This window comes from Callorhinus ursinus, unplaced genomic scaffold (assembly GCF_003265705.2).
Source record: "Callorhinus ursinus isolate GAN/ISIS: 27379988/994484 unplaced genomic scaffold, GSC_fseal_2.0 scaffold2, whole genome shotgun sequence".
Taxonomy (NCBI): domain Eukaryota; kingdom Metazoa; phylum Chordata; class Mammalia; order Carnivora; family Otariidae; genus Callorhinus; species Callorhinus ursinus.
The window spans coordinates 71,072,237-71,094,153 of record NW_027397064.1 but is presented as its reverse complement, the minus strand read 5'-3'; the positions used below and the strand labels follow the sequence as shown (position 1 = coordinate 71,094,153).

General features: G+C 41.7%; 1 protein-coding gene across 8 annotated transcripts in view; it reads right to left on the bottom strand.

The window, feature by feature from the left end:
- ACVR1 (activin A receptor type 1) overlaps positions 1 to 21,917 on the bottom strand; it is a 123,108-nt gene that overhangs the window by 23,784 nt on the left and 77,407 nt on the right. For all 8 annotated transcript variants that reach the window (XM_073883872.1, XM_025855721.2, XM_025855712.2 and 5 more), the window contains 5 exons: positions 16,442 to 16,705; positions 14,011 to 14,222; positions 10,495 to 10,594; positions 6,812 to 6,958; positions 483 to 758 (listed from right to left, as the gene is read on the bottom strand). In XM_073883872.1, coding sequence (XP_073739973.1) covers positions 483 to 758; positions 6,812 to 6,958; positions 10,495 to 10,594; positions 14,011 to 14,222; positions 16,442 to 16,705 — 999 coding nt within the window. The remainder of the gene's footprint in view (positions 1 to 482; positions 759 to 6,811; positions 6,959 to 10,494; positions 10,595 to 14,010; positions 14,223 to 16,441; positions 16,706 to 21,917) is intronic.

The following is a 21,917-nucleotide window of genomic DNA, read 5'->3' as shown; positions in this document are numbered from 1 at the left end:
CTGGAAGTCACCTTCCAAGGTAACGCAAAGGTCTGAATTTCAATAGAGATTTGGATTTTATAGCATTTGTCCAAACTCTGAGAATGTGTTACTTAAGATTTGCTTATTTTGCATGAAATTGAAATTTTACCTGGAGAGAAAAAAGTCAACAAATAATAGACTCCAGTGCACGACACAGTGGTATACATGCTGAGTCTTTAGAAGAAAGGGCTCTTTTGTCTGCAGTTCACTTGGGAACGTATCAATAATTAAAGATGGATTGATGAGTGGGGAGGCATGGATATGTGACAACAGAAAATGTTGATGGGAGAATCTAGGTAGTGGGTATACAGCTGTTCACTGGGACGTTCTTTCGATTTGCCTGCATGCTTGAAAGTCTTCATAACAAGATGTCAGGGGAGGGGGCATGGATGCAACCTAGCTAGACGATGGAATACAACAAAAGTAAAAACTGTAATTAAAAAATATTTTTAAAACTTTACCCAAATCTGCTATGCAACACTGTCCATTCTTCTTAACCAGGATGTTTTTGCTCTTTAAATCTCGATGAGCAATGGCTGGCTTTCCTTGGGTCCCAAATATCTCTATGTGCAAATGTGCAAGACCACTAGCTATGGACAGCACTATTCGCAGGCAGCTAACAGTATCCAGAGTAGTGAGCTGAAGATAGTCGTACAACGATCCCATTTCATGATAATGTGTGATTAACCACAACTGGGTACTGGAGTGTCTTGATGTCATGTCTGAAGCAATAAAACCTGGAGAGAGCAAGAACAAAATTAGCAGACATGTAAGGATTTCACATTATAACTTCTAGTATACAGAAACAGTAACCCATATAATAGATACCACCTGTAACAAAAAATAATTAAACTAACCAACTACCATGAAAGGAGGTTTACAGAGGTATCAACAGAAAAACATAGTACTCTTAATACTACCATAAAAAGGTACTTCTAATGAATAGGAAATGTCCATATTCATTTTCATTATGAATAATCCTTTAAAAAGATTTTACATTATGTTACGATTCAGATAGGAATAATATCTTTGCGTTTATCCATAATGATAGTATCAAACTCTTTATCATGTTCATATTCCAAGCGCAGCATTATTCATCAGCCAACCAAAAAGAATAAAAAACACAGAATCTAAACATAGAATCTAAACATAAAAAGAAACTAGAATCTAAAACATAGAATCTAGTTCTAGTATTGACTCTGCCTGTGATTTGCTGTATAATACTGGGCAACTCATTTAGGTTCTCTGGATTATCTCTGTTCAGATGTAAGATAAAGGGGTAAGTTTATATTAAATGACTGACTACTCATCAAATAAAAAAGAAACCAAATATAATAAGCATCTATGATGCTCTTTGTCAGTCACATAAGAAAACCAAGACGATAGTGTTTGTTGGCTAGAAAAGAAGACAGATATGGGAAGGAAAAAATTACAATTATCATGTAATGAATGTAATGAAAAGTACTGTTAGATCTGCAAAGGGCAACATGAGTCCAGAATAGGGAATCCTAGTAATTCAGACGAGATGTTACAACAGGCTTCCGTCAAGAAGTGATAACTGAAGCGGTCTTGAAAAGAAGTAAGATTTGACAGATGCCAATAAGGAGGAAGGAAGAGAATTTTCTAGACATTGTGAGGGGACCCTTGAGCAAACTAAATAAACTCTAGCACTTCCCAACCTACAAAATAAATTGTGATGTATGTCTTGCCTTTCCTGCTACAGACATGCTTTCCACCCACTCACTCGTGCATTCTCTCTCCATATATGTAAACTATCCACATACACACACCCCTAACGGACACACTTACAAGCAGTGACATCTGGGACTTATAAATAAAAGAATATGAAAAGGAATATTTAAAAAAAAGACAGATTTGGCTTGAGGCAGGATTAAAGGACTTGTAAAAGGATGCAGGAAAATGGAAACACGCAGAACTTGCCTCACACTTACACAGAGCATGATATAAAGCTTATGCTGCTTTCATATGTATTTTCTCATTGGATTTTTCTCAATACACCAAGAACACAGATATCATTATACTCAGTTTATAAATAATGAAAGTGCTGCTAGGAGAGGCCAAATTACACGTCTATTAAGTTGTCGCTGACCCCAAGTTTGGTGCTAGCCATCTGGGCACACCACAGCTTGTACAGGAAACTCTGGGAACAAAGAAAGGTCCCCTATTTGACCATCATCATCAACAACAGAAGCAGCTAGTAATTACTGGGACGAACAAGGTGCCAGGCACAATACTTCTACAAACCCTGCATGTAATCCTTCAATACTCAGACAGGAAAGAGGCAGAAGACAGCACTGACATTAAGGCTAGTAATGGTCCCCCCGACAGCCTGGCTCTGGAACCTATAATCTTACCCACTATGCCATACCGCCCCAAACAGGCTGACTTCTACTCAGAGAGAGACAATGTGACACGCGTACCCACTGGACATCTGTGAAGTGAACAAAGTAATGTCTCCACACCTTGATCCCCTACCTCTGTCTCCCCCGCCCTCCGAGCCAGTTCCCACAGGCAGCCTCAGACTCTCACTCCTTTCCCTCTCTCCAGTCTGTCTCTCTTCCCCACGGTGAATTCTCTTGGGGCCCTTCACTGGCCGTAATATGCATAGTCAAAATGTGTACCCAGATATTAGTTATTCTTACTAAAGAAAATGTTTCTACTTTAACATTTTAAACCAAATGATATTAATCGTGAATGACTTTCAAAAATAAATATCCTAAACTATAAGTACCACTCAAAAGAAATTAAATTACTGTTGTGTATTTATGTAGCCTCTACTGATTTCTCTGCCCAAGGGAGAGCCTCTGATTACATACATACATACATACATACATACATACATACATAACAAATAAATACTTATCCTCTCACCTGCCCTAAGCCCCTTAGGTCTTAAAGAAGGATTTTTGTCTGTCCCGTTAATTATGCTCTAGACCTTCTGGAAAAAATGACTTTTTAATAGGCAGGACTTTTTTTTTTTTTTTTTAAACTGTTTATCTCCCAGGGGTGAATCACAGAACTACATTTGTTTCAAAATGCGAGAGCATTTTTATGGAATTTTTGCATTTTCTGTCAGAGCACTCTACTGTTAGTGAAGGCTGAACAGGCGTTTATAAGTTGGAACACTGGATGCAGCCATTGGATGTGTTCATAATGGGGAGAGAAAGTGATTAGAGCAAAAGTCTCTTATTTAACAGCCAAAGTCATCCTCCCAGGCTCCTCAGGAAGGAAAATAAAACCCAAAATCTTAAGTGAGGCCATCCATGGCCTTTGTGAGCCTCGCCCTGGTGACTCTCCCAGGAGCCAGGCACCTGTGACAGGTGAGGACTGAGGCCACCACACAGTGGGGCACGGGGGCTGCAGAGCACTGGCCCCAAGACTGGCTCCACCATCCCCGAGCGGCGTGATCTTGCACAAGTCATATAAAATCTCCCCCTTGGTTTCCTCATTTGTAAGATAAGGACAACGTCATCAGCAACCTCAAAGGGGTACTGTGAGAATAGAAGAGTTAATTATGGGTACAGTGCTTCATAGGATACCTAACACAGGAAGTATCAAGAATAGCTGGTTACTATACATTTCAGAATAGCTCAGGGTTCAATTAAAACCACAACAATTCTGCAATGTAATATCTTTTGTGGGTAACTTTCCTTTACTTCCACTTGGTCTAAGGAAAGTCTGATTAAATGGTTAGGCAGTACCTCTTCAGAGAATGGAGCAGTTCTAGAGACGGAGGGTGGTAATAGCTGCACAATGTGAATGTACATATGTCACTGAACTCTCCCCTTAAGATGACTATAACGGTAAGCTTCATATTTTACTATCATTTTTTTAAAAAGCACGTAAGATGAGACTTTGGAGTAAAATTCTCATACTAATTCAACTCCCTTGGTCTTAGTAATGAGGGAAAGAATGCCAAGAAACATATAACCTTGGCCCAAAGTCACACAGTGGGCCTGTTGGAGGTGCTGAGAGTAGAAACCAGCGTCTTCAGTCCCCCGACCACTGTTCCTGCCACCACCCAGCACACCCTCCCGTTACCCCCTTGTGTGTTGACTTCTATACCAGACAGAGCAGAAGGAAGAGCTGAAAGCCAAATCTAGTCATTTGAAAGATACTGTTATAGGGGGATAAACAATGTGGGCCCACAGTTCTGTATGTACACATGTATGTGTAAGTGTGTGTGTGTGATGTATTTATTTTGAGGGGCTCAGAGTCAGTGGTACTCCAGGGTGGGAGGGAAATCATGACCCGATACTTGATACAAGACGCTCCTTTGATAGAAAAGGAAAAGATCACAGAAAACCTTAAAGCCTCTAGATATCCAGAAAACTGGTAAAGCAAGGAAAGAACTTCAACCAAGTTTAGACGCCCCCCAAAACAAAAACAAAAACAAAAACAAACCGGTTCATTTCTATGAGCTTTCTTAAAGCCAAAAGAACTACACAGTAAAATCAGTCCATACAGCTCTAAGTATGATGAGGGCAGAAAGACCTCATCAATAGAGAATTTCCCTGGATCATGAGGTAATAAGAAATGAAAAATGTTTTGCCCTATGTGGTCACACTAAGGGAACCTCACCTCTCACATGAATCATATTGCGAAGGTGACTTTCAAATTTCTCTTATGATTAAATCCAACTTAATAAATATTTACCGAGCACATAGCGTGTGCGAGGTACTGTCCTGAGTACTGCATGTGAAGGCAAAAACAATGGAAGTGATCCTTGTCCTCAGTGTACGATGGAATGGTATCACAGTTCATTTAACTCAAGGGCACTAATAAAGTGACTATTTGCATAGGCCAGCAATATCTAGCGCATTTTGCTCAATGAACCTGTGAGCCCATGAGAACGAGAAGGGGTGCCTGAACATGCCCTTCCTTTAATGAATCTCAGAGCCCACACACTTCTTAGAGTATGTGCACCCGCCGATTAATAGTCATTCCACTGTTTAAAGAAATGTACTTCCCGTACATCCCGGCTTCTAACGCAACTGACGCTTTATCTGTGGCTCAACCTGTCTGTCCCAGTGTCAGAGGGAAAAGTGGGACATTTGAGGGTAATTTTGACTGTGGATGAATCTTCACCTCATACTCTCATTATTGAATCACAATTCCACTAGCTAACTACCACATAAAGTACAGAACTGTGGTTAAAGAGACACACTGCCCAGTGTGACTCTCAGCTCCACACTGTGACCTGATGAGTGATGCTAACCCCCCACCTTGGTTACCTCATCAGTTAAAACTAGAAAAACAAGAGTACCTACCCCCTTATGACTGTGGGGAAGCTGAAAGGAGGAAATGCACATGACATACTTCAAGCGGTGATTCCTGCACAGTAACGATCATCGCTGTTACACATACACATCTACCTGTGCCACAAGCTTGTGTGCGATCAGTTACAGCACAGCTGCAAAGTGAGGGGTGCAGAAAAGCACAAGTAAATCCACTGGGAGAAACTGGAAGGGAACTGAGACACTGTGGTGGTTGGAGTGTGGGGTGGGGATCATGCGTGATCAAGACCACGAGCAAAGGCACACACACTTGAATGTTCATGGCAATCCCAAGTAATGGCAAATATCCAAAGTGACTGCCATCTGGGGATATTCGTAGAGAAAATGTGAGACTCCTTGGGACCCCAACAAATAAGGAGTCTGGAATGCCAGGCCCAGAAGGCACAAATGTTACGCAAAGGAGGAGTCGTCAGAAACACTTTGAGGAGTATCTCAGTTACCCAATGAAAAGATAACTCAGGGTAGCAAGATGGACTGGAGATGGGAGGCCACCAGCAACGAGATGAGTGAGGAGGACTGGGTGACAGCTAGGGCCCCACACGTAAGGCAAGGGGAGAAGACAACCGCAGAAACACACAACTCTAAGAGGGAACACACTGCCATGCTGTTAAAGCAAAACTTTAGTAGACAACTGTCAAACTGTTCTTGGCAGACAACCTAACTCAGGTTTAATACTAAATTGGCAGTAACAGAATAGAAATAAATTCCGGCAATGACCTTCTGATGAGCCAAATCTCCTCCAATAGCCATGAAGTGGCCAACACTATCCTGTAGAGTCAATTTCTCTATAAACTTTATATCCACTATTAAAGAGGCACTCTGGGCAGCATTCATCATACATGTATTAGTATAAACACATTTGAGAGAAACTTTCCAAAACCAGAGAAGTCAAAGGGAACAAGGACATTCTCATCCCTTATACCTCCACCGCAGTATTTCAATGGACTCTTCACAGATTTCACAAATGGTTCTAAGCTTTAGTTCCCAAATTAAAATGGATGCTAAATCCCTCTGTAAATCTGGGCTTTAAAAACCATGCCTAGTTTGAGGGAACGTGCATTTAATTACGATGTCCCTGAGAGCTGTGAATCTCTAGGAAATCGTCCAAAGAGCTTTCTTAGTTTGATTCAATAAATATTCAAAAAGGGTGCGGTAAGTAGAACAACGGATGAAGCCTTGAAGTGAACAATATGGGGTAAATTCTTGTTGCTTAAATAACAACCTACAGAATAAGAATTAGCAATAATGATTTCATTTTCATCATCCAGAGAATCTTCAAACTCAGCTTCTTTGCAGATTTAAACAAGAAATTAGTGTTAAAAGAAAATTAAACATGATATAAATGCCGATGATTCCTATTATCACTTTTCAGGGGAGACTTGCAAATTCACACACACCAAATCGGAGAGGGCAAAGGTAGGCAATTATTTCTTTCTAGATAAAATTAATGAGGGGATTATCTTTGTACTTACCCAAAATATTTTCATGCCTCAGCATCACAGTGTTGTACAATTCTGTTTCCCTGAACCATGACTTCTCATCCCGGGAGGAGAAGATCTTCACAGCGACGTTCTCCCCTTGCCAACTGCCCCTCCACACCTCACCATACCTGCCTTTCCCTGGGGAGAGCAACACAGAGGTGACATGGGAGGGAGCCAAAACATTTCTTGCCCGCAACTCTTACCGCCTCCCTTTGTGCACCTGAAAAAACTTAATCTGGGGATCTAAATACCACAACCTTTCGCCTGTGAAGCCACACAAAAATAAGATGGAACCTGCCCCTCCAGCCACCCACTGCCATAGCAAATCCAACACCCTCAGTTATCTACATTGTACGATTAGCTGCTAATTACAAGGTTTACAGTTAAATTCCTCTATCAAAAGGTATGAAACATAGATGGTTTTTAAAAGCACATGAAAGTTAGTAAAACTAACAAAATGGTACAGAGTATTCGATTCCAATGTGCTAAAAGCCAAAAAAAAAAAAAAGCCAAAAAAAAGCACATGTGGCTAAACCGAATAGCTGACTGGATTTCCTTCCCCTCATACGAGATCAACGCGGATACTTTCTTGGGAGTCCAAATTTGTGAATTTACATATGCATTTATGTTTTTCATAAGGGAGACAATTAAGTTTGAGATCTGTGTTCTGAAGGATCCAAAAAAAATACAACACACACACACACACACACACACACACACACACACACACACACACTCAAAACAATGCTGTGGAGGAGACCGACAAGCAGCCACTACCTTCCCTAAAGGATTTCTTGGCAGCGGATCTATTTCAAAAGAGGATTTGCAGAGTCTTAAAAGACATAATCCCAGAACAGTTCTGATTCCTGACACTGGTCATGGGTATTTGCTTGTCAGACAGCCCCTGGGATGCCAGAAGTGGGCCACACTGAAAGGGCCCCTTGGAGAAAGCATTTCCCAGATCGCGGTGACTCTAGTTTGTGACCAGCTCTGTGGGGTGCATGTCCCCTCCTGCAGGAGCAACACCACTGTCAGCCTGTCAGCGACATGCTCCCTCCTCCGTTCTTCTCCTTCACTACAGGTAGGGGTGATCAGGGAGGCTGGCAGGAGCAGGTAATTACCACAAGACCTTGGGGATCAACACGGGGTATAATCAGGGTAAAGACGCACGCGGCGCCTAGATAACGATGCAGCGGGAGATACACCTCGCAGGGCAGCAGGGCGTTCTCCCAGGCAAGGGGCTGCTGGGAGTCACAGCTCATAATCGGCAGCTGCAGCACCACCTGCACACCCGTGAATACCGCTCTTTGCTCACAGACTAAGCCGCAAGAACCCAAACATGGAGAAAGAAACCCCCTATCCAGGGGATTAGGTCCTGACACAAAATCAAAACCACTCAATCTAGACTCCCTCCTGACAAACAATGTCCCCATGAAATACCAATGACTAATCCAAAAGGATGTTAAATGTGGCCACTAAGTCATCATTGTAGGCTGCTGTCAGGTCGCAAAAATAGTATTTAGAGCAGGACTAATTCTAATACAGTCATAGCAATTGCCCAGCATTTGGAATTCAAGATGAAGGCCAGTGCTAAGACACTACAAACAGGCTGCTGGGAAACAGTATGCTGAGCTTTTCCTGCCTTTGGTTACATTCTGTATCTTTATTTGCCCTTTGTCCTCACACAGTCTCATTAGGAAGGAGAGAAAAAAATATCCCGGAGAATTGTATACATTACTATAAAGTTGCCTTAAATCTTTTTTTTTTTTTTTTTTAAGGAAACAGAGATGGATGTCAGGATAAGTAGACAGATTTAAAATAGAAACCTACTTCAATGGTTTTCAAATGCTTTTAAGTTGTCAAATGCTTTTTAGAAATGCAACCTTATTCAGAAGTTCCTAAAAACAGAAGCAGAACTGCCCAAATGTACGGGGGCACAGAGCCCCCATGGGAATCCATAAAGTATCTGAAATTTGGGGGGTTCACGAATCACTATCTGGTAACAACTGATCGTGTCCAACTTTGAACCCAAAATGGTAACATACTATCCAAGCAGTTCATCACATACATTTTTATTCAAGGCTGTACCACATGAACACTAAGTATAAGCTACTGAAATGGCATTGCTTTTATGAAAGTCTTCAGCACTGAACCAACAAAATGCTATAATTGAATTTACACTATTTCCAAAAATGCTCAAGAATATCTACACTACCAGAAACAGTATGTGTCTGTAAAGGTACAATACTGTTTTGCCCTTTGGACTCTGGGGTTGGGCTCTGCGAACTGATATGGACATTGGCGGCTCTGTGAATGGTGAGTGGCTGTGGGACAGGAGGGCAGGAGTAAGCAAGACAGGTAAACAGCCCCCGTCGCTGCCTTCTCACTCCTACCCAAATACCCCTGTTCCTAAGCAAACTGGATGTTAGGCAGTACAAGAGGACAACCCCGGTGGCACACAGTGGGCACATTTGGGGTGTTTCCATTTACGCTTTCTCCGCTCACAGTCCACGGTGGAAGAGAAGCGTAGTATGAGCACAAGTGTCACCTGTAGGCACACAAGTGACCAGCGGGAGCCTCTTGCCTTTGCTCTGGGTCTGCAACCACTGGGACTGTGTCTGAGCCACACGTCATGCTTCTCTTCCACCAGCGGTAAAGGCAGCTTATGAAGTCCAGCTACCTCCCAAAAGCCAAGGATGGGACGACCGGAGCTGCCGTGAAAAGAAACCAGGAGAACTAGAAAGAGAGGGTGGAGACAGTGCCAACCTATCACCACCCCTCTGGGCATCCCTACATGCTGCCCAAAAAGAAATTAATGACAACTACCACGTGACTTGCAAATACCCGCCAAAGACAAGCAAAACTAATACAACTCAGGACTGCCCCCTCCAAAAAAGGCATTTTGTACCATCTTCCTAGAGGGCAACCAGCAATTTATAAACAAGCCATAAAAAGGTCACAAATTTTGACCCAGGAACCCCAACTCCTGGGAATTTATTCTGAGTACTCAAAAGAAAGGTGCAATGCGTGCATAAGCTTTCTCAAGTAGTACTGTTACGATTCAATGATCATTCAAAAGACCATCGTTACACATCTTTTTAAAATATTTGTGATGTGTACAGATATATGGAAATGTCTATGAGCTTAAAACTGAAAGAAGGAATATAAACTGTACACACATTATGAATGCATCTATATATAAACATGTTCTTAGACGGGGAAAATAGTAGAGGCCATAGAGAAATGGATATTGCTCTTGTTTAAACAAAGCAATTATAAAGGTAGCTTTGGTAAATTTATCTCAGTATTTTTAAAGGCAGTGGGAGAGTGAGGGGGCTTGGAGAATTGCCATAGGCAAGTGTATTATCCAAACGCCTACTCCCCTCAGATCGCTCAATGCCTGCAGTAGTCAGGAGCAGCTATGCTAATTCACTTCTCAGGCCTTCCTGTCATCCCAAAAGGTCTACTTGCAACTAGCCACACATTCCTTGGACAAGAATTCCAACAAGAGGAGGTGCTCCAACGCACTCACGGAGACCAGATACAGAGCCACACCGTCTCCTGTCATTTCACGAGCAACAGGTAACACGAGGCAGATTCTCCAAGTTCCATCCTGCTTCTACAGCCACAGTTAACATTGCATACAACCCACAAAGAAGAGAAAAAAGAATTACCGACACACTCCAACAGTGTGATCTGACGAGCCACTGTTCTTTGTACCAGAAAAGGGAGACCAGAGCCGCTTCCTGATGTACATGAATGATCCAATAAATCCTGTGGTTCAAGACAAGGAGAAAAAGAAACTACTGAGAAACAGTTCCCAGTTTAGAATACGAGCATGCATATCCCTGTAACTCGCATGGAGAAGCCAATCCTGGACATGGGGCACGTTAGTGTGCGTGGACCACTGGAGAAAGAATGGGTTTTCTTAGGAAAACCAGAAGCTGGCCCTTCTTCTGATAGGTTTTCCTGAAGGATAAGTAGTCTTTTCTTGCTTCCAGAGTTTTAGAATAAAAAAAATATATGTTAAAAGAAGAAAAAAAAAAAAAAAAGCTGAGTGGACAAGGTCAAAGATGCAAATTAGAAAGTCCAAGAAGCTGGGCTGAGCACAAGGGGAAACAGGAGAAAGAGGAGCAAGCAGAGCAAAAAGAGGGGAAGGGCCTTCAAGTCCAAGGCCTGGGCATAACTAACCACGTTCTGCTCTTCTCGTAAGTATCTATGAAAAGACTCACTTTAGTTGACATGCCAACTAAGGAACTCTAACAAGGAACAAACAAATCAGGAAGAAGGAACAAACAACTCTAATGTTGTTTCTACTGCAAAGACTCCAGTGGCCACGTGGGTCATCTAGCTGGTACACCCAAGCAGAGAGGGGCCACCTGGGTGGATTACCCTTTAGGTAGGTGAGGAAAAAAAGCATCACAAAACCTAACCCTCAGTGTCATTTCTAGGTGTGAATTATCTACAAATCGGGGGGGGGGGGACAAAAAACAATAACAACATATAACCATGCCCCAAACCTACTTCTAAAAATGAACATATTGTGAAAAAAATTCCCAATTAGTTCATTTGTTAAGTTCTTCCTTTTGATTCTCAGTGCAAGCCAAGGAGGAGATGTCTCTTTGTGTCAGGAATGGATTATCTGGAACACACAGTATTGTGCCCACGGTGATGGTGGTAAGGGTGGAGTAGTGTTGAGCTAACATTCCCCAAAGCTCATTCTTTCCCAAACATTTTAGCTGGCCTGTTAAAGCAATACATTGATTTGTGTGAATTTCATCTTCTTTTACTTACTCTGAGCACCACTGTGAAGTACTGTTGATCAGCAAAATTACCAAAATCTGAACATCCAAAGGAAGATATTTAGAATCCTTAAAAACCACAAAATGGATAATCAACAAGAAATTGAATGTAGATGAAGTAGTTTCACGTCTCCCTAACCATCTCTTTTGCTGTTCTTTTTTCTCGTTATTCATTCACTTTTTGTGAGAGAATAATTTTGAAAATTAAACGTGTTTTTTTTTCATAATGTATAATCGTGATTTTAAATCTAGTTCATAGACTTAAGGCAGGGGGTGGCTTCAGCCAAAGACTAACAAACATCTACTTCAACTTCTGGACCCCAAGGCTTCTTTTTCAATATAGGAGGCTGTTCAGTGAGATAGGCTTTGTTGAATTACATAAATGAGCATATCACTTAAATAAGAAAGTATACAGGCCAATAACGACAGCTTGTTTTAAACAGTGTTCTTTGCTGTGTTATTGTTATCGCGGTCCACTGTCCCCTAACATGGCTGAGTTGAGAAGACTATTTGAGCATCCATTCCCATTCCTCTTCCATACTTGGAGAAGCTACTTGAACAGTGATTTACACTAGATATCCCTATCATCAGCCATGGTGGTTAGCAGTTCTAGGGAATGGAGTTCTGATTAATCGCCTTCAGAATCTTGCTTTGCTAAAGCTTTGCCAGGATTCAGCTTCATATCTTGCTACTAACTCAATAAACTCCCTGAATTTTCCTTAATACGGGAAACAAACTTCGAAGTACACTTCTAACAAAAACCTGTATTTCTCTACTTTGGGACACAGAACATCCTCACCTCCTCTTTTCTCCAGTTCTGCCATACCACAATCTAAACAGGTAGGTAAAAGAAAGAAAACGGGGTTCCTTCCCACTTCCCATACAAAAATGTACACTTGACTGGTGGCCCAAGGACGGGGAAGGCAGGCGCATGGGATATTTCTCAGCCTGTATCAGCCACCACCAGATGTTTTAACAACTCGCCAAGGCTGGTCCAAGAATAGCACCTGAGCTACAGAGACTGGTGAGGGTGAGTCTTCTCCAGCAGAGAGGAAGATGGAGAGCAGGCTTACCTGCAGACCTACCATTCACTCGTAAGCTTGTCATCTAGCAGAACAAGACTTAATACGAGATGGTCTTAGCTGATGCAAGGCCATGACATTAAATAACACTGGATCACATTAGAAAGTTATTACCTTGATGGTCTCCCATCAAATATGACAAGGAGAGTCTCGATTGGGTATCAGCCTGTCTTTAACACCTAACACTCACAAATCTTCACCTTTTTCAGAAGAGGCATCAGATTCAGCATAGGATCGCTTCAGAATGTTATCGCTTCTCTCTTTTGCATTTTATGGTAACCTATTTATAGCAAGTGGTTCCCTTTTCTCACTTAAAGTTTAAAGTTCCTTTCAAATTCACACTTGACAATTTTTAAAAGTAAAAAAAGGAAGACACTTTTTCGTGTGATTTCATCATTGAAAAATATGCAAAAGAATAACTTTAAAACATATAAACACAACGGTGTCTAACCCTGAGCGGGTCCATGAGGGTAGCTACCAGCCACATATTAACTTTTAGCAAGTGAAATGTGGTTATTCTGAACTGATATATGCTGTGAGTGTAACATATGCACATTTTTAAAACGCAGTTCAAAAAAAAAGAAAGAATGTAAAATAGCACATTCATAATTCTTTCTGATTAATGACTATATGTTGAAACGGTAATAACTATATACATTAAGTCAAATATGTTGTTAAAATTAATATCACCTATGGTGGGGGTTTTTTAAACTTTTTTTTAAGTGGCCACTAGAAAATTTAAAATTACAGATGTGGCATACCTATTCCTATTGGATAGCACTGATTTAACCAAAAGACTACACTCCACAAGGGGGCAGCACAGGAGCGTGAAAAGTTTAATAGCTGCTTTTTTTGGATGTCAAGTTTAAAGTCTTAAATTACAGGGTGTTAAAATAATCTAGAAGGGAAACTGATTTTAATATTAAGCAAAGGTGCTTTTTTTTTTTGAAAGCACTTTTATTGCTAAAAATAGAGTAACTGAGTTACTCCAAGGCCCCCTGCCCAGAATTATAGGCAACCATTCTCTGCACCTTTTCCCTTACTCCCAAAAGAAAAATAACTACCAAGAATCTACTAAAATAAATCCCCTCCCTCGTTAAACAGAAATGTCTATCTAAAATAAATGTTCTCACATAGGGGAGACCAAAACAGGTGCCAACATAGGCTTGCCTAGGACTCAAGTGACCAGTGGTACGTGTGCACACTGTCCAGTCCCCAGCTACTGGTTAGCATCTCGCGGTGAAATTAAGAATGCATGTTTAGCCATCTTTGTTATGCTTGGGATTCCCTGGGGTCTCAAACTCACTGCTAAAGTGCTGTCTCCAACATTGGTGGTGATGAGCCCTTCGATGGTGCCGTACTCCACATCTCTGGGATTGAGGCGTTCTTGGTTGCGCCTTTTAAATTTTCGGAGAGCCACTCCCAGTAGGCAAGCTAGAAGGCATACTGCAAATACTACGGAGAGAATAATGAGGCCGACCTCCAAGTGGAAATTCTGTGTTCCAGGAAAGGATTTCCCTGGAGATGGGGGAGAAAAGGAATGCAATTGGCTGTAAGGATCACGGTTTACTTATTATTTAGCACAACCGATACCTAACGAGTAGCTCCTGAGCCTGACCACCTGGTCTCCCAAGTCACAAACTGTTAAAAACTAAAATACTTCCTAACACCTGGACAACGGCCCGGTCATTTGAACCATTATTCATTTAGGTACAACTGGAGTTTGAAAAAATCTGCCGAGAACCAACCATATTGATGCACATATGTGGACGTTTATGATATGAAGTAGTACTCTGGTACTACTCTTATTGATGTAGATTTGATCTGTACAAATGTTTTATCCTTAGCCCTTACAGAGATTATGATGTAATATTCCTATGAGAAAGTGCTATCTGAGTTAAAAACAAATTACCCAATCTGTGGTCTCTCTCCTCAGTGTATCTTGGATGTCTACCACTGAATTCTCATTGATCTTTCCACATCACGATTTCTGCCTAGGAACCGATTCATTCATCTGTTCTTTTACTCACTTATTCAATATCCACTCACTCAAAACATTCATTCACTGATTCACTCACTCGCCTAATCACTCATTCACCCCCTCGCTCGGCATTATCACATTACCCATTCAAACATCCGTGCGTTACCACTTGGGCAAATACACACAGACTTTCTACTTGCCTAGTGAGTTAAATTAAAAAATTTCTTGGTTAGATCGTGATGGTCCATAATTAAAAGGTCCCCAAACAATAATCATCTCTGAATGACAAACCCCTTAGGACACGGTGTCACCAAAAGCCCTGTTCTTCCTCACATAGGACTCTTCCACGTGTCTGCCTCCTTCCACAATCCACAACCCTTCCGCAAGCCTGACAGCCTTTATACATTTCTTTTAACTTTCCAAATCCAAATTAATCAACGACTTGGCACATAATACCCGATAGTACATGTCATCTGTACGATAAAGTGTAAAACTAATTATATACAACATTAAATTATAAATATGGTGCCTCCCTAATTGAATTAGAAATTCCTTAAGTAAAGAAAATAAATTTTCTATTACAACTCGGAGTCTTGCGAAGTGTTCTGCAGATCAGGAACTTTCCGTACTGTAGGTATAACCTCTCTGTGAGTGCTGATACTTCTTCACGGCCATCCACTCCATTAATTACCATTTAATTCAAAAAGGTTAAGAGTAAAGTTTGTTCCATCAAGTACCCTTTTAGTTTTAGCTATTTAAATACTTAATCTCTCTTTTAAAAATCTTCTTTTATTATTCAACCCCATTTGCATTCAGAATTAACATTTCCTATATGCCTTGAGGTCATCACCATAACTGAAATACTGCACAGCAGAATCCTGTTATCAGTTTTTTTCCTTTTTCTTTTTTTTCATTTTTCTCTCTCTTCCCCTGCTGGCTGACATTTCTGGCAGTGGGTGATCCTAGTAGCCTCTCCCACTCCACTTTTTCGGTTTGTTTCTTCTTTTGTGAGTGCAAAATTAAGTAATTACGCCAACTGAAAATGTACCATAGGTTAAGAGAATCAACTGGCTTGGAATGAGCTGACAAAGACTAAGGAACATTAATGTTTGCAGGGACTCTGAGATAGCAAATTAGGGCTCATTTAATGGGGTAACAGTTTCAGAGAGGAAGACTGATTTCCATTGGATTTGGAATCCATACACACACAACACAGAGAAGATTTCACATAAACTACAAGGTTCGTGTGAAGTCGGACTCAGCTTCAGGATTCCGTGATGGTTCGCTGGGAAATCAGATGTGGGAGCCAAGATTAGTGAGGCTTTGTCTCCTTCCTCATAAAGAAGGAAACCTATCCCACTCAGCCACCAGAGGCCTATGTTTTGTTTTCCTTCCTACACACTCAATATCGAGATGAATATTTACCAAGCACAACTGTTTCAGAAATTATGAAATCATGGCTCCTGAAGAGAAAGAGCTGTTCACCTGCACATGACTACCGAGAGAGGTCCAGCCAGCCAAGCCGTCCCCAAGATAGCCATTACCTTGCTCACTTACCCAAAGATATCTATCCCTCGAGACTCCAAAAGGCCATGCCTTTCCCTTCCTCACCTAGAGCTACCTTTCTTGTCACTCATGGCCTCTAGTTCAAAGAGTAGGAGGAAAGCCTTGTGGCTATTTCCATCTTTAACCCACACAGAATCAGAACACCACCAACGGAAACCCTTGATCTAGAAATAGAAAAGTCCATGGGAACCTTTAGTGGGCAGCTGGGCCGTGATGTTCCTGTTACACCAGTCCCCTTGGCAGCACTCCACGGCTTGGCCAGGTGATGGTGGGGTCTTACAGGTCATCTTCCCCTGCTCGTAGACCTGGAAGCAGCCTTTCTGGTAGACATGGAAGCCGTCATTTATGCTCAGTGAGGAAAAGCACTGCTGGCCTTCACAATGGTCCTCGCTCCCACAGGAGAGGCCTTCACACACACACATGTAAAGTTTGGGGTTCACCTTGGGCTTCTCATCTGCAAAAGAGCAAGAGGAAGGAAAAAAAAAAATCACACCATGGATTTTATTCCCATCAGGGGAACCAGACAGCTTCTCCAAGACCATTATAACACATTTACCAAACAAAGGCCAAGAATCATCACTGGCCGTGATGTCCACATTTTGTTATCTTATATCTCTCACTTGACCAACCACCAAATAATAATCACCTCTCAATATATGAGTGCATTTATACGAGCTGTGTACTCTTTTAGATCATACCAGGCCAAAGAATGGTTATCATATACCCACATGCTTCTGACAATGAACCTCCCCCACTGCAGTTTTCACGTTATCTTTGGCCAGATAGGCTCTCACATCCCAATTTTCTTGCATCAAAATAAAATGTTCTTCCAGGACATAATGCTCATCATTTGAAGATGAGGGTACCAGGAGACAGAGGGAACAGAACAATGTTTTAACAGACAGGTAACAGGTAGGACCACAGAAGCTGTCCACAACCACTAGGTCCAAGGTGCAATGGAAAGAGGCAGAAACGTATTACCCATAGTGAAGCACACCTAATTGGACCTCCTAATTATCTTCTTCAGGAAACATTCATTTGCAATCTAATCTTTCAAACCACTCTTTCTTCTCCCTTCCCTTGTTAGAATGATCAGTTCAGACTTGCTGGTCCCAACAGTTTGCACTAGTCGGGAAGAAAAGTGAAGACAGAATGTAAACAGCCAAGCCCTAGAGGTTCTGAAGCAGTGTTCATATAAAGAAATTCAGCTTTCAGAAGCTCGCTCCAAAGGCCTATGGCACAGACTGACTGCCTTCTCATTCTTGAACCCTCTGTGGCAGGTCTGTGAGGTAACTGCTTCTTTCTTAAAATAACAGGTCGGGTGGCTGTGCTTTCAAGAGGAGACCTTAAGGTAAGGTCTTTGAAAATGTCAAGTTCATTTACACAGATTTGTGTGGGTGTGTGTAGAGACGTGGGTTATCTCAAAAAGAGAAGTGTTCTTAATCTTTCTTCTTCCCTCTTCAAAGAAGTGAAAAATAGTTCACTACCCACTGTAATGTGGGTGCCTCATCCCACAGAGTAAGTGCATGCAGACACACAGACACAAGCCTTCTATTTATAATTGACTTGCTAGTTCTTTTGAAAACCACAAGGGGCTCATCCAAGAGCAAAGACATGCCTGAAAGCAGAAAATCCAAAATAGCCGCTGACAGTGTATGTATGTCACCAGTCTCACCCCCGAGAATCAAGAGCCTCAGACATTTTTAATGAGCAAAAATTTTAATGAGCCAAAAGATAGTCTTTATTTTCCCTGCCTAGAGAAATTCCAGCACCAATCTATTTCTATGAGGGGGAGAAACATATATATCTGTTGACATAATCCAGCAAAAGTTTACACTTGCCAAAAGTGAGTTGAAAGATAATATTTCTAGGGAGTCTAGACATGCTTGCCACTCTTGAATGGCACAGAGCTGGGATGAGGGTTGCCAACTATGCTGTCCAACAGGTGATGATTCTTTGGAGGGAAATGGATAGGCAGGGTAAGGGGGAGAGTTAATGGTGTCCATTGATTTGTTTGTGATCTACAGCAGGGAATTTAAAACACTATATTTTAAAACCATGCAATAACGCATTTATGAAAATTTGAAACACAAACATATATTTTTAAAGTCCTAAATATTTTCAAAGCTCATAGATATCCAAAGATACATACTACCACACTGAAGAGGTTGTGTTTATTGACGCTGGGTTGGGGCTGAGGGGTCAGTGTTAGGATGAAGGGGTAAAATGAAAACCATGTAAGAGAGTAGCTGTTCATGGACTGATAATGGACTGAGGAGTATGGATTACTCAACTCGCTGCACCTGTGGTCCATTAGGCACAACCACAGACAGGTAACGCTGGACAACAGAGGCCTTGCTCATCATTGAGCCTATGGAAATGGATGGTCCAGGTACAAAACAATTAATGACATCTTGTGGTTCTAATAAAAAATGTAAAATTAAAAAAAAATAAGATAACAACAATAATAATTCCTTTCATGTGCTCTCAGACTGAACTCTGCTTTTAAAATCAGAGCCCTTAGGGTCCCCGGCTGGCTCAGTCAGTAGAGCATACAGCTCTTGATCTCAGGATCATGAGTTCAAGCCCCAAGTTGGGGGTAGAGCATACTGAAAAAATAAATAAATAAATAAATAAATAAATAAATAAATAAATAAATAAGAGCCCGAACTGAACTCTAGCTCCATACTCATAAGATGTGGACTGCCCTTCCAACGTTCCTATTTTTTGACAGGATGTGGGGATGGTCTGACAGATGTCTGGAATGTAACCTAAAGAATTTTGCCAGAATTGAGCAGCCTCAAGTAAATACCATCTTTAGTAAAAGTTAACTCACTATACCCAACTCTGCAGTGCACACAGGCATCACGGGTTATAAACTGTAATCAGATCTTATCCTGTGGGGATCATAAAGTAAGTCAAAGGGATTCATTCATTTATTAAATACTCTCCCTGAATCTTTATATCCCTTCACTAGTTGTACACAAGTGGCCTGGGGTTGACTACCTTTAAATAGGTCATTCTTCTTAAGGTGTCAAAAACTAGAGTTTTCAGAGCCTCTCCTCCACAATCCAGAAAAAGAAAAAAGGGGAAGAAGGACGGTTGTTAATGATACATGGTAATTAACTTAATTTCTGCTATGAAGAACCATGAGCTCAGTCCAGCAGTTAGCTAATGGGAAAAGTACAAAGCCTTCACCAGCTTCACTTCCAGTTGTGCTTCTCACCAACATTTAATCGTCTTAATTTGTATATTTCCATGTAACTAATTAGCAGAGCCCTTCATGAATCTATTCTTTATATACCACCAAGTATAAATGAAGACCCTGAATTCATAAGTCTATAAGAATGACCACATGTCCCACGACATGCCTGCATGCACGCACACATTAGTTAAATGCCACTTTGGCAGCTTCATCCAACAGAGTGGATTAGTCGAAGAGATGCCAAAAAGATTTCTGAGCTAGGATTACTGATTCAACAAAGAAGGTTAAAAGCAAGGTAGTAGCATTTTCATATCTTAATATCCACAATTCTAAGAACACAGCAGGCCCCAAAATGCCCATGACTCACTGTTTTAGTCTCGTCAAAATTTAGGAATAACTGTAACATGTGTGAGCCTGTGATATTTTATCTGGAGTGCGTTGGAGGGGGGCGGGGGTGGCGCGCAGGATCCAAGAGTGAGCACAAAAATCCCTTGTAGGGCCACAGGTAAGAGTCTGGACCTCTAATCTCTCAGACAGTGATAGGCATACTGTATACATCGAGACACACCAAGACATGGATAGTCACCTTCTGTGACTGATTTTCAACAGGACAGACAGGAAGTGCCACATCTGATATGAAGTACTTTACACTCTGCCTGTGCAAATAACTAGGAAGTGCCCTGGCAGAAGGCAGCCAGTATACGCCACCTAATTGACATTCATTTAAATAATTCAGTAATTTAAATGTCAAGCCAGAGGTATTCCCTGTCTGCAAAGCTCACCCACATTGTTTGTTCTAAAAGGCACCTCCCAGCATTACTCAGTGTTATGGCTGGCACTGCGTGCCCTTTGTATCACCAGAACCAGGTCCCTGTGAACACACTCGCAGCCCGGGCCTGACTGGGAGCAGCAGGGAGTCCTCGACTCCCAGCCAATCCTGGGAGGACTGGGGGCAGGCTCCAAAACCAGAGGCCCAGGCTCAGAATCCCAAATCTTTTCAAAGAACCTGCTTGTTCTGGGCGATACTCAGCTCATCATCTGGACACACCTACTCTGGTAGCCTAACCGTAGACAGTCACAGGAAGACGCAGGGCAAAGAGCATTGTGGCCTTTTTTTAAAGAATGTTCACAGTTTGGGATGATCTTGTACCTCAGAGTAAAAGTATTTACATTTATGTTTTATTTTATTTATTTATTTTTTAAGATTTTATTTATTTATTTGACGGAGAGAGAAAGCACACAAGCAGGGGGAGCAGGAGAAGCAGACTCCCTGCTCAGCAGGGAGCTGAACACGGGGCTTGATCCCAGGATTCTGGGATCACAACCTGAGCCAAGTGGGACTTGACAAATTGAAGCACAACACTATGGGCTTATCCTCAACGTTCTCAGTCATGCACTCCATAATACTTTAAAGCATTTAAACTGATTATCATTCTAAGTGGTGCACAAAACCTCGTATTTCCCACTAAAGTCTGACACAAAAGACAAATGAGAAAACGCTACAAGTAAACCAGCGTGCAGCTATGACCCCAGAGGTCAGCAAAAGAAACAGACTGATTTTCTTAGAACTCACCTCAAAGTAGCACAAATAACAATGTGGTGATTAGACTATTCTTATCAAAGTCGTATAGCTCAGAATTTTATAGGCTAAAAAAAAAGGAACCCCAAACATCCCTGGACTCCTTCCAACAGCATAAATGATTCATTCATTTGAAATGACAGCTTATATTAGGCTTATAGATATGGGAGTCCTTCCATCGCCTCCTAATCCAAGAGTGCAGCTTGGCACTTCTCCAGAATCGGAAAGCATTTGAGATCTCTGGCATTAAACAAAGGCTCAGTGATGGATTTTGCAATGCCAGGTATCACTGCCAGAAGCCTGCTCCTAAGACAGAAACACAAAGGTCAGTCTGGAACGCCTCGTGAAGGGCATTTGATGGTCTGGCAAGAAGGCAAGCTATATGCTCGGGAATACAGTACACCAGGAGCCTACATACTCATTATAAAACACCCATTTAGGGAACCCAAATCACTTTTTTCCCCCTGATCAGAGAAACCAATACTTGGCAAAGTTGTAAAGCCAAGAAGAAAACATATTCCAGGAGTTAAGAAAGATCAAACAGGATCACATATAAATTAGAATAACAACAACAAAAAATGATTTCAGGATTCCCAAGATTTTGAACTGATGATGGCTACAAATGTGCCCTTCCTCCAGTGTTCTGGAACTGAGCAAACGGCATCCCCATTCAGATGTAGTCCTCTCTGCCTGCCATGATTCTTGAAATACAGACGGGGTGGTTCATGGGGCCAGAAGTCCTGGTGGAGCCGATCTCTACCTCTTTAGGCTCCCCTCATCACCCCTCCATTTTTGGAAGTCCTCTCTTGCTCTAGGATGTCAGGTCCTTTAGGTATGGAATTTCCTCCACGGGTAAGGCTTCACTCCCTCCCTGCCGACACC